This window comes from Oreochromis niloticus, linkage group LG9 (genome assembly GCF_001858045.2).
Source record: "Oreochromis niloticus isolate F11D_XX linkage group LG9, O_niloticus_UMD_NMBU, whole genome shotgun sequence".
Classification (NCBI taxonomy): Eukaryota; Metazoa; Chordata; class Actinopteri; order Cichliformes; family Cichlidae; genus Oreochromis; species Oreochromis niloticus.
This window is the reverse complement of record NC_031974.2, coordinates 26,130,612-26,147,452: the sequence shown is the minus strand read 5'-3', so window position 1 is coordinate 26,147,452 and position 16,841 is coordinate 26,130,612. Positions and strand designations below refer to the sequence as shown.

At 41.2% G+C, this 16,841-nt stretch overlaps 1 protein-coding gene across 8 annotated transcripts in view; it reads right to left on the bottom strand.

Annotated features, from left to right (window-relative positions):
* ntng1a (netrin g1a) overlaps positions 1–16,841 on the bottom strand; it is a 124,932-nt gene that overhangs the window by 32,291 nt on the left and 75,800 nt on the right. For all 8 annotated transcript variants that reach the window (XM_013265003.3, XM_025910333.1, XM_025910332.1 and 5 more), the window contains exon 4: positions 4,887–5,059. In XM_013265003.3, the coding sequence (XP_013120457.1) occupies positions 4,887–5,059 (173 nt within the window). The remainder of the gene's footprint in view (positions 1–4,886; positions 5,060–16,841) is intronic.

Below are 16,841 nucleotides of genomic sequence, written 5' to 3'. Positions count from 1 at the left end.
GACTCCACACCCTCTCTGAATGATGATTCATCGACCTCCTTATCGCATCAGACTACTTGATGGGCATAGTAAAAAGAAATTAAATCTTAATTAAATTTTCATCTTTGACAAATTTGTCTCTGCAGAGCTGCCATATGCTCACTGGGTTTGGGGGAAAACATTGAGAGGGAAGGAGACTTTTGGAATTGGTGTTGAATGGGCTTGAAAATTACAAAACAGCACAAGGTGCATTTTTCTGTCAGCCTTGAGCATTTTCTTTTCTATTCAGGAGGGATAACCTTGCATTCCTATAGATTTTTCACAGCGTTATTACATTATGGATTTTTCTTCCTCCAAGACAAAGTATAATAACGCACTTTATACTCGGACTGTTTTTCATCACTTGCAGGGCAAAGGGAGCATGTGTGCGTGAGTGTGTCCTTGTGTAGTTATGAATGTGTGTATGTTTGTGTGCATGCAGGTCTGGATGATCACCTGTGTGTGTGTGTGTGTGTGTGTGTCACCTTTTTTAATAATGTGCTGTCAATCTGGGCTCTGGGAATGGGCATTTCACTAACCCTCCCTAAGTCTCATAACGTGGATCCTCTGGGAGGTAGAATAAGTCATCAGTGGCCGGCGGCCAGGAGCCCTCGAGCGCCGCAGAGAAAGGCAGAAATCACAGCGGATGCAATAAGGAGACAGGGTGGAATAAAAGTTGGGCTTTCATATTAATGCCACGGCACTCAAAGTTATAGCCCTGCTGCTCATCACTCTTTCTGGAAATGATGTAAGGGAGGAGTAGTGGGTGCTCTGGAGCCCGTGTTCATGTCATTCTGTAAGGGGCAGTTGATACTCACTGTTTTTGTGCTAATTGTTATGTTAAATACACTCACAGATCCATCGCCTATTTACTCACTGAAGTCTGTTAACAGCAGAAAGTCTAAAGGTGAGACGCAGGACCTGGATCATCTCCCAGCTCCTCATTTCAATGACACTAAACTGCTGTATGAACAGAGTACTTCCCGTATTGTGTGTGTACACCAGGAAGTACACACATTCCTGCCTTTCAGTTCAGGAACAAAATAAACAGCAAGCAGTAAAAGTCTGGGGGGAAAGAGGCCATGAAAATTATAATATATTCCATATTTCTCAAGCTCATAGACCGGTGCATTTCTCCTTCTTGGCAAGGGAAGTTTTACTCTAAATTCCAATATTACAAACAGTTGCCTTCATACAGTTTATACTTCTTTCCCTGAGGTTTGCTCAGGGCTGCAAGTGAGATTCAACAAACTTTCTTAAGCTCACATTTTTTAAATCAATTAATTATGATTAATATGATGAAGGTGATGATGATTATTTGGCTGCTGGGGGGCAGTGGGAGCAAGCTGAGAACAAAGCATTCTCATTTCATCACCTTACACAGCAAGGAGAGCTTTCAAATGAAGTCATGACTCTGACCACCTGGTGAACCCAGGACTAATTTTCACTCCTCATAGTTATTTTGTTTCCTTGTCTGCACTGTGGTTTGTTACCAACTGCTGAGGTTTGATGTCAGTTCACTAGTTGGACTCTCGCTGCTTGGTTCATCCACAAAACTGCATTTGAAAAGCAAAACAAAAAGTATTAAAAAGTGTAAAACAAAGAAATCCTTGTTGTCCTTGCATTAAGTCAGATATAAAACATGGGTCCACACCAGCAAACGTTCTTCAAGCTCTGTGAGAAGATGTGATGTGACGTCATGGCAACGCATTAGACAAAAGGAGGTTGGCCCACTTACTTCAGCTCGAGCAGGAGTAATTGCCTCCGTTGTACATTAGCATCGCAGCTGCAGCTTAACAACATTATTTATTAACTGTAATTCGTGTTGTTTATTAGTGGAAAGCTCGAGCCCACTTCAAAATATAACAATGTGAGATTATGCAGTCTGGATGCACAATTTCCCCATTGGCGACATTTGTTAGCATTCTACTTTTTAATTGTGACATTCCTTTGTGTTCCTGAAAACACCTCGGGATCAAAAGTAGAGAAGCCTTCTGCTAAATGCGCATTTCAAAATCGCAGAGAGCCGCCCCAACCTTCGTCCTCCTGACCAACGCCTCCAGCGCTTCTGGTGGATAGCAAGATTTTCCCAACCCATTTGAGAGTCACAGTCTCTCCAGCGTATCCTCAGTCTGCTCAAAACATCTCACCTTTGAGACGCCCAGGAGGCATCCCTAGCAAGACACATTAACAGTAGCCAGTGGCTACCCCATTGGCTACTTTTAATGCAGAGCAGCAGCGGCTTTACTCTGAGCTCCTCATGAATGACTAAGCTCCTCATCCAATCTCCAAAAATTCCTACCTTACAATGGTGAAGAGGTCTGTATGCCTGAGTGATCCCAGGAGCTGTGCTGTCAGGTCCAACTTGGCCCTGGTTAAAGGGCCAGACTAATGCAGTTCTACTGACCACTATGAACTCCTTGCATCTTTTGAGCAGGACCGAACAACACGATGCAGCCAAGATGTAATTTTTCAAAAACATGAAAAAGTAAAGGAGCACACGATTAACCGAGCAGAGTAAAATCACCAGTATTTATTTTAGAAAACAAGATGGAATCTACTCAGAGCAGAGTTCCTTCACGGATGTTAGCTGGTTAGTAATGTAAATATTCAGTATTGTTTCCCTGACCACAATCCTTAATGACATGACAGCTAGGATAGGCTGGGAGGAGAGCTGCCCGATCCAGTGATTTACTCCATCACAAAGAGTGATTGCTAAAAATGTAAAATGTTTTATGTATATGAAGTTGCAGATATTAAGCAGGGACATGCGACCTCTCAGGATGCTTTAGCAGTATAATCACCTACTCTGCTGTGCTCGTGTGTGTGTTGGTTTGTATTTAGCCTAATGTGACATAACTTTGTAAGCAGCCTGTTCTATTGCAACTTCTCAAAATTCCTGTTTTAATAGAAATAAAAGTCTATAACTAATAAAGTTGTAATACAGTTTAGAATTTTAAGCAAAATAATAATGTGGTTGCTGAACCTCCCACAGATTTATATAATAAAGAAAAATCAATTTTGCCTGAAGGATGGAAAGAAGTATGAAAAAGGGCACACATCGTTAACGGGAAACTACAGGCCAGTAAGTCTGACATCTACAGAGGCGATGGAAAACCTCATCAGTACCTTTATTGTTGATGATGTGCCACGTAGAATTTCATCAGTGAGCATGTGCATTTAGTTTCTTAGGTACACCTGTTTACCTGACAGTAAATCTCTAATTAGCCAATCACATGGTAGCGATTGAGTGCAAGCAGACATGCTCAAATATCAAACTGAGCGTTGGGAATAGGGAAGAAAGGGGATTTAAGTGTCTCTGAAAGTGGCAGGTTTGTTACTTACCGCCCTGGGCTGGTTGCTAGTTTAGTTTCGTTCTTAAATTAAAGCAAAAAAGTGATAGAAAACGAGTTTACACAAGAGCTACTAAACTAATCCAAGTCTCAAAGGGCTGTCACCTGTGGACAGGTTAAGAAAGGTTCACAGATACCAGATGATACCACAGTTACACCTGTCATCCTCTTTTGGAACAACATAGAAGATTTAACAGCAAACTCCTTTAAATAAATTCCACTAACATTGTCCAGTAGTACTTTATAATATGGCCCACGACTAAGGGTGCTGTAATTACATGAAACTTCAATGTATTTTATTGGAAATTACATTGTAATTAATTTACGCATGAATAGTTAAAGGTAGGAACACTAGAGTAAGGAGATAATAAGAAATAATTGCACTGTTAATATTTTATTAGTAATTAATGGAAGTACTGGAACTTCAAGTTTTTTGAAGTTCCAGTACTTTCCAGTTTTTTATTTAATAAAAGTTAAATAATAGAGCATCATCATGCATAATGAAAATTATTTTATATTTTATATATATATATATATATATATATATATATATATATATATATATATACATATATCTACATTATATAAAGATGTATACATATCCAAAAACTGTACTTGTTAAGTGTTGAGTGTGCGTACAATATAAGCTGGAGAAATACTGTTTGTTTTTCTGCAAAATTATCAAGAAATTACATAGTACTTCAATTTACTTAAGCAGTAGTTAAAAAGTATTATTTGTGTCTCCTTTCCTGCAAAATACCTAAAGTTACACACTACTTATATTTACCTACAGTATAATTATTTCTTTGTTTCCTGTAAAAACCTGACTTATTATTCCCTTGTTCTAATGTACCTAGCTTTACATATCTGTAGGTAACTAAAATTACACTGTAATTTCAAGTGTTGGATGACATTCCATTTAATTACAGGGCACTTACGCTCGTATTATAAAGTGCTACCCACTTTTCTCTAAAAAAGGGAGAAAAATGATTCTTTTTTTGCACAGGCTGCATCAGCATATAACGGGCTTCCAGAGGAGGTAGTGCAGGTTCTTTCACTTCACTCTAATTAGAGCGGTCAAGAAAAGGACATTTTCTAGAATACAGAGCTGTAGAAGAGAGAACAACATCCTATTTACACTGTGGTCTTTTAACTAGACTGCACTCTGGTCTGGAAACATTTGCTTCAACATAACATCACTAATCATACACACATCTTTCTTTTATGCTGTTAATTGCTTCACTTTGCTTTGAAACGCCACAGCTCAGCATCTCACTCTGAATGTAACGACCGTCTGAACTCTCTAAAAGGACACACAGGATACTGATAATTAGGACTGGACTTTTATCACTTGTCTCTGTAGATGCTTTTTATTTTAAACAAATTCAACAAATTTTCCATTATTTTGTTGAGATCTATAAGAGCTCCTGAAAGTCCTACACTGCCATGTCATCCATCTTTTTAATTAGCCAACATGTCAGAGGTGTGCTTGTGTTGGAGTGTGTGTATACTCACAGACATTTGCGGTGCCCTTGGGTATGGGCAGGTATGAGCCAGCACTCCACGCTCGCCCCTGGAAGTTCCTCTTACAGCGGCCGCAGTCGGGCCCAGTGGTGTTGTGTTCACACTCACAGCTCAACTTCTCTTTGTCATACACGCAGCTGTTGGCGTGAAGATTGCACTTGCACCTGTCAAAGCAGAGGAGGGGCAGGGTTGAGAGAGGACAGGCACGTCAACATGAGTGAATTTTCCGGTGCTGAATAGAGAACAGACGGCTTTTATTTTGTTGGACAATGCTGCTGAAGGGCAGCGTGTCCTTGAATAGCAGTGGCACTGGAACACAGAGCTGCTAAACTTCGCCTTCTCAACTTCAAGAACTGCTAGTTCAAAGAAGGCAGGCGACTGCACGAATGAATCCGGCATCATTATTTCCTCCTCTTTTTTTCTCCCCCTCTCCACTCGGGAAGGTAGCTCGGTTTTAATTGTCCCACTGGAGGATGCGTAATTGTTGTAAGGTCACAGCTGATGGACACGAGAAGATCGGGAGGGAGAGGGGGACAAAGAGGTGCGGGGAGGGCCGAGGAAAACAAGCTAAGTTAAATTGCGAAACAAGCACTTGGAGATTGAAGACGTCGAAAGGCTTGCAGCTCTGAAAGATGACGAATACCTCGGAGTTAGCCAGAGGGCGGCGTGGAGCAACAGCATGACTACCTTCTCCATGACAAATTAATATGAGATGAGATCTCAGAAGCACATTTTCAGTTTGGAAAGAGGGACTCCCTCAAGGTGCACTAAATCCTCACTCACATCCTGCTCACTAGAACATCCATTTAACAATAAACTCAGCAGATTCATTTTCTGCTGTGGCTAGATGAGTATTGGGGGGTGGGATGGGGTGGGGGTGGGGTGTCTATCTGTTAATTTAATTTATGAGCCTCAGTCAAGCGCTTTGAATTTTTAGACCTTTGCTGCAGACAACAACATGACTGAATGTTTCCACATTTCCCAGAGATGAGCTGTGAAAATTTGGTGACAAATGCATTCTAACATAGTCCAATTTAAATATGAAGTAGGAGTAGGAGAATATTCCCTGCCCACAAGTGGATTAAAGGATTAAAAAAAATCTTTTATACTCGATGGCTGTCTACATTTCTACTTTCAGGTTCAGCCAGTGTTACGTCGATGGTTTTGTTACTTTGTCCATTTTCTTTATAGAATCACTACTTTTATTTTGACAGCTAATGTTGAAAAAGGTAGCACGACACACTCCCCAAAATCATCACCGTCAAGCATAACCGTGTTGTTTTTAAAAGAGTACCTGCCATGATCCCGAGCCACTGCCTGCACTGGCTGTAACAGGCATGACTCACCATAGATTAATGGTGCTGTATTTGTTTAGTTTGAGGGAGGAGGAAAAATGCTGAGAGTCAGGTAAAATGCCACTGTTCAAGCCTGTCTCAATCATTTTAAAGTGCAGTTTCATTCAGCATACTGGGAGTCAGGTACAAAACGTCTTTTCTTTCTTCTCAAATCAAAGGAAATGTACACAAAAAGAAAGAATTTGTGTTTGGTCCATTATTCCTTTGTTGTAAGAACACTCCTTAGTAATCAATCTTTTACCACTGGAAAGCCTATTTATTGCCCTTTAAATGTTGCCACATTTGTAGGGAAAATGCATTTGTGGGTTGAGCAGCAGAGTTGAGTCGATGAGTTGTACCTATGAAAAACTTGCTAAATCTTCTCTGTCGATGCCAAACAACTTCTTCTGCTGTAGATGCTTGTTTGGTGTCTTTTACTGCATGTTTGAAGGCTGATGAAACAGAGTGGCAGTTTAACAGTTTACTCATTTATTAAAGAGGGGCCTCAGCAGCATGCCCACAATGCCCACAACAGCCATGGCGCCTCCTCCACTTGCTGGTCACAAGCTTGGTCACACATTGCTGTGGGGTGGCATTACATTCTTCAACCAGCATTTGTTGCAAGTGATGTGGTTGTGTTGGTCACAGAATAAGCTGTTTGGCATTGGCAGAGAAGATCTAGCAAGTTTTTTCATGGGTACCACTCATCGACTCAACTCTGCTGCTCAACCTACTAAAACATTTTCCTTACAAATGTGGCAAAATTTAAGGGGAAAAAAACTGGCCTTCTATCTGTTAGTGAGAAACTTCAGTACCAGCTGGCCTCTCTCACCCTGCCCATCCTGCTTTGCCACATCTTGACTCATAAATAAACACAATAACTCCTAAAAGGTTGCAGTTTTAAATCACACAGGGTCTCTGACCCTGGAAATACACCAACCTTTTGTTTGCAGCCCAAAATGAAATGCTGCAGAGCTAATGAAGGTATTTAAGACAAACTGTCAAGAACCCCGCGTTTCACTTATAAATGTCACCAGCTGCAAATTATATCATTTACAGCTAATTACCATGAAGTCAGTAAATAATAAGCCAGCATTGTTATTCGGCTGTTTTTGTTTTTTTTGTAGCTAGCTTGCATCACTTTTTAACACCATTCCAAGAACACGAGGAGCACACTGTGTGCTTTTGTAATATAGCAACACTACCACAGTCACATTCATTTCAAATATTCCATGCATATCGTATCATTTTAAAATCACACAAAAGTTCTGATGTGGGACATCTGTTGTTGGCACAGAAACTGAAAGGTGTGAAAAAGCTTTCTGGGTAAGTAATGCTACAGCTTTTATTTCTCGTGATGTCAGGTATATTTTTAATAAGCCGCTGCTACCTTATGCTGGTTGTCTCATTTTCAGGTTACACTGTACCTGCATAATAATTAGGCTGACACCCACAACTGTAGTGTTTCTAAGACAACAAAAGCTAATTTCATGGATCTCCATATACTTTTTTTAAACTACAAATGTGAAAGCTCATCCAAAATGGATATGGTTCACTGGAAACATTCAGATTTGACATGCATTGCAACCACGTGAAACAAGTCTATTTGTTTTCTGGCTGATAAATAGGTGCACAATACTATTAATGCTATTAACCCAGGAGTCACCCCTACTGAGGTGCCTACTGTAAACCTTCTGAACGGTGGCTTCACTCTGACCTTTTTTTGGAAAAGCTAAGCTCCTCGTCATTTCTCCAAAATCACCACCATACTATGGTCGAGCAGTGATACCAAACAATGCACTTAGAGGGTGGGGCACAAGCTGCATGAGGAGCTGTGGGGGTCTATTGCTTTGTGGACTGGGAAACAATTGAAAACAATGGTCTGGGTGTTGGCATGCTTTTCTTAGTTTTTGTGATATTTTTACTCATGTAATGGCATCTGTCAGACAGCTTTCTCTTGTCTCGGTTCTGCGTTACAGATTAAAAAAGTGTTATGAAAGAAATAAGAGCAGAAACTCTGTCATTTCACAGTCACCCATGTGAGGCCCGTCTAAGAGTCCACTTTGAGCTTTGAGCTTGACTGGGAAATTCTTTCGTTACACTGGCTTAAACGTATCACAGCGTTACCCGGTCGACACTGAAACGTAGCAAAATTGATTGAGAAAAAGTGCCTCGAGTTGAGCTGACGTGCACGCGCAGCTAAAAATCAAGACAAGATCAGAATCGGGTCCCACAGAGTGCCGCTCAGCGCGGCCGCTCCCCACTCTGTTATAAAAATCTGATTTTTACTGTGCGTGTATGTGGAGCGGATAGGCAATGCGGTGTGAAATGACTTCACACGGAGCCCTTTGCGGTTTAACCTTCAGCTGCTTTTAACATCTGCAACATTTTAATCAGCGTCCAGAAGTGATAGTGCCGTCGGCATAATGATGGAGGCCGCCAGTGAGGCCCGCAGGGCCTCATACCCGCCAGTGCTGTTGTGCTTCCAATCAACATCGGCTCCTGAATGCGAACACCAGGGGACTCTCCCTCACTGCTGCACCAGCAACATCATCTTCAGAGAAAGAGCCAAGTAAAATTGTATTTAACAGCAATTTAATAGCAAATCTCCTCCAGGGTTTCCCACGAGTACAATGTTGTGTCTTCATTTCCTGTTGGCCCCGCTTTACTTTGAAAGCTCTGTGGCGTGTTTTCTCCTACCTTATCATTCTCCTCATTTCTCTCTCCTCCCTCCACCTATTAGTCTGTCATTTTTTTTTACTTAGCTCCAGTCTTCCCCATTAATAAATATTCATGGACCTAAGGCATCTTTGTTTTTGTGTGGTGCTCTCAAAGTGATATTGCTCAAGGCATTATTGAGAGTGCCAGCCACCTGTGAGCTAAAGGTCCTGATATGTATTCACGAAATAACCCATGAGGCTGTGAGCTCAAATTGCTAGACTGGCAAAAAAGAAGGGAAAAAAAAAACAGGATGGAAAAAAACTTTGAAGTTTTGATTCCATTTTGTCCAAGAGAAAGGAGCGAGCATATTCTTCTATCTGAGCAGGGTTTAAAGTTTTCCTTGAAATGTTGGAAATAGAAGATACTGTTGGGCACAAATGTATTTTTTCCCCCTTTATTCCGGTGCAGCAGAGCAGCCCGCTGAGACTTAACTTACCTGCAGCAGCTTGTCCATGACCTCTGCAGTAATGGGATTCTGATTGACACTGGGGGTGCCGACGACATATTGGAGCCTTTCCATTGATGACGGCAGCAACAACAAACATAAACAAGGCAACGCAAAGCCGTTGTTTTCAGGAAAAATGCCCTTATCCCTTCCATTGGTTTAGCCACTATCCGCGTAATTCCTTTCAGCCGAGTTCATTCCCAGCCATCGCTCCATTTTGCTCGTTGCGGCATCAAAGCCAAAAGTATCAGCCACTAATTAATAGTAATTATCCACAATCCAAGCAACAACATCCCCGATGCACAAAGCTGCTGATCCCAACAAATTGAGCAGACTAAACTCAACACGGTCCTTAAGTGGGTTAACTAAGTGAAGCAATTAAATTTCAATCAAACGGCCAGGTGTTTTCATACTCAAGCCAATTGGGTCAAATGCTCGGTTAATAAATGCTTCTTTTAGCACGTCTGCATTCAGTGTCTGCTGTACATGAGCGACAACACACCGGGGGTCAGAAGGGGGCAGGCGATAGGGTGAGGGGCAGCTGGATCAGAGGACAGTACAGCTTAATGATGTGTGATCAGAATGAAATTGAAAAACAGGAGTGGCTGGGAGAAAAGGTCTTGAGGTGTGTGATTGGTAAATTGTACAATATATTTGTCGCTCCTGATCTCATCCCAAACACACACACACACATGTGCATCTATGGTAATATCCTGCTTTGACATGTAAGCTTGCAGCTGCCGTCTGTAGTAGGTTAAAATGGATCAGCCTGCCTGGTAACGTGTTACCTGCTAATTGCCTCTTCCACCTCTTGCCCCCCTGCTCCCGGCCTGCGGTGCATTGTGGGAAGTGGAAGAAGTGAGATTTCAGCAACAGCTCTCCTGGGATGGACCTCAGCCCCCAACCTCCCCCCTAATTATGTCCGCCTTCCCCATCACTCCCTCTCTTCTCACTAGAAAGCAGACGGTTAGAGAAAAGTGCAGGCTGTGGGAAAAATCACGGCAGATTCGCCGAACTCCTCGCCTCTTTCGGGTTTAACTTGCACGAGAGAATACATTTACACAGCCGATGAACGAGCAGACCTTACAGATCTGCTAAGTGAATACGTTCGCAGTTTAACCTTACAGGAGCGATGCTGAACATGACATGCTTTCACACGTCGATTTGAATTCCTCAACACAATACCCAGCTTTAAACAACCCGAGTGCTTGTGACCTCCACCTTTCGGTTTGGTGGAAATCTTTTTATTCTTATTTTCTAACATATTAAACATTTATTTCTGTTACCTTCTAGTCTGCTTTTAATTTATTCGCACAGTTGGCAACAGGAGAAAGCAGGAGACAAAGTATGTTTCAGAAAATGATGTGAGGCCAGAACGGGCAGTGCAAGCTACAGTCATAACAGTGAGTAGCACTGGCTGGCTGCGTGCCTTACGATAATAAATACTGGAAAAGTGATACGCTTAAGGAGGCAATTAAGCCTTGAAGTGGCACACACAGTAGGGAGCCTGTGAACTTAAAACTTGCAGGACTTTTAATTATTTCAGTGGTTGTTTTGGTGAGTGGATGAGCAACTCTTGCTTTCTGTTGCGTAATACTCTCAACATAATTCACTCTAAATATGAAAAAACAATAAGATCTTGCTAGACTAACATAACCTTGACAATAAATACTTATTTCAACCACTCACTCTATTACAATCCATATGACGCCTAGAAAACTTTACAGTATATTTTACAATTGCTGTGCAAGCGTGGTTCTCCTTTTGTCCCATCCACTGAAAATGCAGAAAAGTGTAAATGCGGAGCCTGCCTGCATCAATCAGCCCGAGTCATCCATCTATCGAATCCTCAGCATTACTAATGTATGGGGTTGGACATGCTATCCAAGCAGGAGTCAATCAAGAGGTCTTTACTGCCTGTGACACGCCAGGCCAGTTCAATAGAATCGACATGCTGGGCCTCAGTGATACTGCGCTCAGCTAAAGACTACTGGCTGTGGACCCAGCGACAGCAAATGCACCGCAGAGGCACGAGAGAGCTCCATCATAGGGAAGACACGCAGTTTGAGGTGAGGCCAGGTGGTGAAGCGACATTAGCTGATCCTGTCATTTCATAGGAGACATTAGCGCTTGGAGCCCTGGACAGAAGCCACTCCCTAAAGACGCTGCAGCATTGATCAGTTTGGGTCCGCAGACTGCGAGGGGTTAGACTGCTTTTGATCATGTTTGTGTGTGTGAGTGAGAAAGAGAGAGACAGAGAGGAAGCAAGCGTTTGTAATGATGATTTGTAGTGATATAGTGTCAATCTGCAACCATACAACAAACAGAAAAGCATCAAAAAATAATAAAACACCCCACTTTTCCTTGTTTAGTCTTAACTCACTGCTTCCTACTAACATCACTACCCATTAAACTTTGGCAACACTCTTCCTTGTTATTTAATCCCAGCGTCTGGAGAAGACACTTCACACGGCTACACCCGCCAAGGGCCATAATCTGAAACCAGGGTAAGACCCAAAGAGCAGGTGTAATTACAGAAAATGTTGACAGTTTTCCAGAGGGGTTAAGTCTTAGTACACTTTGCTCCTTATCCGGGGTGAGGGTCATTAGTAGCTCAGGTGGTTACTATGTTCCCTTCTTAAAAAAGAAAATCCCCTGAAAGACCTGTAGCGCAATCATCTGCAGTGAGTGAAATGAGGGATTGCACGGCTTCCCGAATGAGCCAGAAGTAAAAGAACAAAGTGGGTGTGAGGAGTAGATAATTTGAGCCTTACATCAAAATATATCTAACTGACTCTGTTTTGTGAGTGCAAATCTTTCAAACCTGGATACTGTATTAGAAATTATTTCTACTAAACTAAAAAAGAAATGAAAGTAAAAAAGAACAATTTTACAAACACTAGCTGAACAACACGAGTTATAGAGACAAACGATTCAGCAACAAAGTGCTAATAGGAGCACTTTATGGGAGCTGTCCGTTCAGCACCACAGACTCACAACCAATGAGAACACGAGCTGAAATATGTAATCTCTCTTTGGTCAGTGGAAATCCTGCCAAAATCTGATTTAAAAAATACTCAAAAATACTCACAATATTCACAAAAATATTGCACACTATTAGTATTTATGTATTTATTTAGGACATTTGTTTCTGACAATAATTAATTTACATGGAAGAAAAATGGAATTTATAAGATTAGATCCAAAAATTTAATAAAAAACAACAACACTTTTTTGTAATTTTGCCTCTGTGCACTACCACAGTAGATTTTAAATCAAATAGCCAAGATGTGACTGAAGTGAACCCTCCACCATATTCTGCATTACACTTGGAATCGTGAGCTGTTTCTCTCGTTCTCCATTGTTTTTTTCTTTGCATCATTCCCATCAACCAGGTTCATCTAGATTTCATCTGCCCAAAGAGTCTTTCTCAGAGCTGTGGACGCTCTTTTAGGCCTCTAACCTGGGATTCCCGTTCTTGAGTGTAACCAGTGGTTTCCATCTTGTTGTAAACCATCTGTACAGTATTTACATTCATGAAGATATCGGTTGATAATGATACACCTACCTCCTGAGGGGGATTGATGTGTGGTATGGTCTAACTTTCCTTTTTATTTGGAAGGCATGGTGTGGATAGTACACCTTCCCACTGTGTGCTATCCACACTTTCATGCGTGTGCGTGCAGAGTTGGAAGTGGGAAAAGCAGCCCGAAAACCCCAGCATGGAACAGATTTGGCACCAGTGACAATAGATAGGGCATCTATTAAGTCAGACATGATTGGAAAAGCTAGAATGGAGGTGGGTTGCAAAGTGGCTTGTAGATGTGCTGACACTGTGGGCAGTCTAATGTAGCTTAAAAAGGTAAAGACTGGTGTACTTGCTGGTGTGGGCTGGCACTGATATAAGAGACCTGCTGGGACTGTGGGTGAACTTGACTTTATGGACTACCTGAACTATCTATTAACTACAGTAGCAATCTTGGTTTTCTTTAATTCTGTTATATTTGATAGCTATAAATGGTTTTCACATTCAGATATCCAATCAACCAGTTGTTAAACACACACAATACATACAGTATATGTTTATACCTTTAAACAACCAATTGCAAAGTGTTAATTATTATCATTTCCAAATTATTTCAACTGCTCTAAAAGTGAAATCATTTGCCAGAGATAAAAGAATATTTATGCTCCCATGGTGGTAATCAGCTGAGAAATAAAATATATATTATGCTTTGTCTATTATGCTAACCCACATCACCTAACATCACAGTCACCTTCAATCACAGCTGTCAGCCCAAAGCATCACTCAGTCATTACCTTGCAAAAAGTTACAGTACCTTCCTAAAGGAACTGAAATCTGGAACCTTCCATATGGCACTTTTTCTTTGTTTGAATGCATTCTCCTCCTCTTTTGTTAGTTGCAGCTCTATTGTGCATTCCCATTCTGCTTGAAGGCTAAAGCACCATCAGATGGCAATACATAATGAGCACCTACATTCACTGGCCTCCGCAAAAGATAACTCGCTCAGAATGGCTTTTCATGTCTCAATGATCCCATTATCAGGCAGTTTTTATTCATCACTCCCTGTCGTCTTCAGATCAGAATCAAATATCTTGCTCGGGGAGGTTTCGGATCTTACCACAGAAATACACACGCCGCTGTTGCTGTGTGTGTATTTATTTGCGATCGAGGTGATTTTGACAAACAGAAACAGTATGACGATGCTGTCAACAGTTCTCCCTCTGTTAGAAATGCTGTATCTGCTCCAGCTTGTGAGGGGGAAATACAGCCATATGGTGTTTTCTTCACTGACGAGGCTCTCTTCTCATGTCGCCTATGCCGATATGGCTAGCTCGGTGGGAGGTCTGACTGATAAAATGAAGCAAAACTCTTTTTGCTATTTCAGATTATGTACCACTGTAGAACTAATCATCACATTCTTTCAATGAGGTCATAATGAGCGTCTCAGTCGCCTTTAAGTTCTTAGTTTATTAGCATGTTTGTTGCAAAGTCGCACATTTGCTATTTTCAAGTCAGAAAGTCATTATAACAATAACTCTGAGAGACTATTCGGGACTGTCATGTAGCTGTAAGTAGGCGCTGTCTTACAATGATGTGTGCATACTGTTCAAAAGTGTTGCTTTGTGAGCCAACCCTACCAGACAAAACAGTATCTTAGTCCATCCACTCAGACCCTGAAAAAAATGTTTTCTTTCTATTTTTTATGTCTTCTGGAAGGATTTTAAAATTCAATACATGCTGCCACTGCATGCATACGGCCTCCCTGCTGCTTGGCCAATCATGCACTAAACATTACTGTTGAGCAGCAACTCAGGTAACGCACAGAGTCGATATGAATGTATTTCCTAGAGATATGGGGATAAGCAGAAAAGGGGATGGAGATAAATGGAAAGAGGGTGAATTTAATTCAGTGCCAATAAAATTAATTTTTGCAGAGTCGCTTGCAGATGGTGGGAGGAATGGCATAAAAAATAACCTCTAACACATTCATGTTAAAGCAACATAGTGAGTGTTACGAAGCACAGACGGTCGAGGGCTGTGGTTTTAAGTTTTAGGAATGATGGCCCAGCACAGGCCTTTATAACACATAAAATCTTGTCACAATTAAATCTAAATTACATTTTTAACCCATCTAACACAACTACATTTTCTGCAGATGCCTGTATGATGATTTACAGTTAAAGACAGAAGTGTATTTAAACTTGCCCTTTATTTTTTTCTGAATGTTTTTCATGATGCAAGTGTCAATAACTGCCCTAGCTTCAAACCGGTTACTGAATCATCAGTGTGGTGGAGGTGGCTGCGAGTGAAGGAGAGGTCAATGAGCAGATTAGTCATGAAACCCTGACAGGAGGGCCGATTATGAGGACGACTGCAGCCGAAGAAGAAGGGGAGGAGACACGGTGAAAAAGGCCCTCTCCATTAATGAAATGGGTCACTGCATGAATGTTGAATGCGCTCGGCGGACGGTGAGGAAGAGAAAAACGTCTCTGATATGCCCGGTTTCTGCACTAAGATCCCTTTTCTAGGAAAAAAAACTGGCTACTCTAGCTTGAGGATAAGATGGTTTTATGAGAAATCAGATTGAAAAATGTCTGACTGCACACTCAATGACAGTGTCGAGATTTTAATGTAACGCCCGTAAACCCTTCGTGTTTATCATCTGTATGGGAGTATTTATATTTATTCATCAGGCTGGGAATCAAAAATGACTGCATTATCTCTCTTGATGTGTGTGTATGTGTGTGAATTAGGTAAAATTCCCTTGAACTAGATTTGGATTTACGCAGAATAATAATGGAGAGCTATTGCCTGGCACATTTGTTCTCAGAAATGCACACACATATATATGAAAGACACACCTGGTCTTAATAGTGAAAATCCTGCAAGTGCTGCAATATAGTATAAAGACTACACTATTTGTAAACACATACATTTTTCAGTCCAAGTAAAAGACAAAAAAAATCAGTTTTATATATACGCACAGAAATTAACACACGATCCATTTTGTATGACGTGTTAATGTCATCTTTCAAAGTGAAAAATGAATGTTGCTTCATCCCTAAGAACGAGAAAAGGATTTGTTGAGGCGAGGCGCCTCCTGTCCTCTGTTCTGCTGATAAAATCTTTCATGTCACTTGTCGCTTTGCTCCTCATATCTGTGGACTCGGTTGATTCCTCTGGCCTGTGATAAAAAGAAGGGATTGGCTCGTGCACCTTCTGTGGGTTCAGTGTCAGTGAAACGGTGGCTTAGCTCTTGATTTTTTTGTGCAAGAAGCTTTGAGTGTACTTCATCCTGTAGTTGGACAGAACTATGCTCTGCTATTAAATCCGTTGTTTCTGCAATTTGGTTTGGTATGCATATAGTAAATACCAGCATCGGCTGTTTTTAGTAAGACAGAGAGTATGTTGATATACACTCACAGGACACTTCATTAGGTACACCATTCTAAAAGGGGTTGGACCCCCTTTTGCTTCATGGCACGCAACAAGGTCCTGGAAACAATGAGAGATTTTGGTCCACACTGACTGAAATGAGCACACAGGTCGCACTGAAAATGTCTACATGACTAAATGCACTGACTTGCTGCCATGTGATTGGCTGATAAGAAATTCGCATTAATCAGTGGTTGGACACGTGTACCTAATGAAGTGGTGATTGTGCATTGTAATGGAGACCAGAGGCTCCATTACCTTGTTTGCATTGTTAGTATTTAATCGATGGATTGGGAATTTAAATTAGTATAATAAAGAAAAACTCATTAGTTCTTATGAATTCTTTTATTAGGTTTTGACATACAATTAAGTTGACAGCTTGTAACGGTGAAGAGACAGTGGGACTGGCCATCCTACCTGTGTCAGAGAAGAGCCAAAGTTAGAGCTGCTTGCAGTTAATCATTTGTCAATAACCTAAAGGTGTG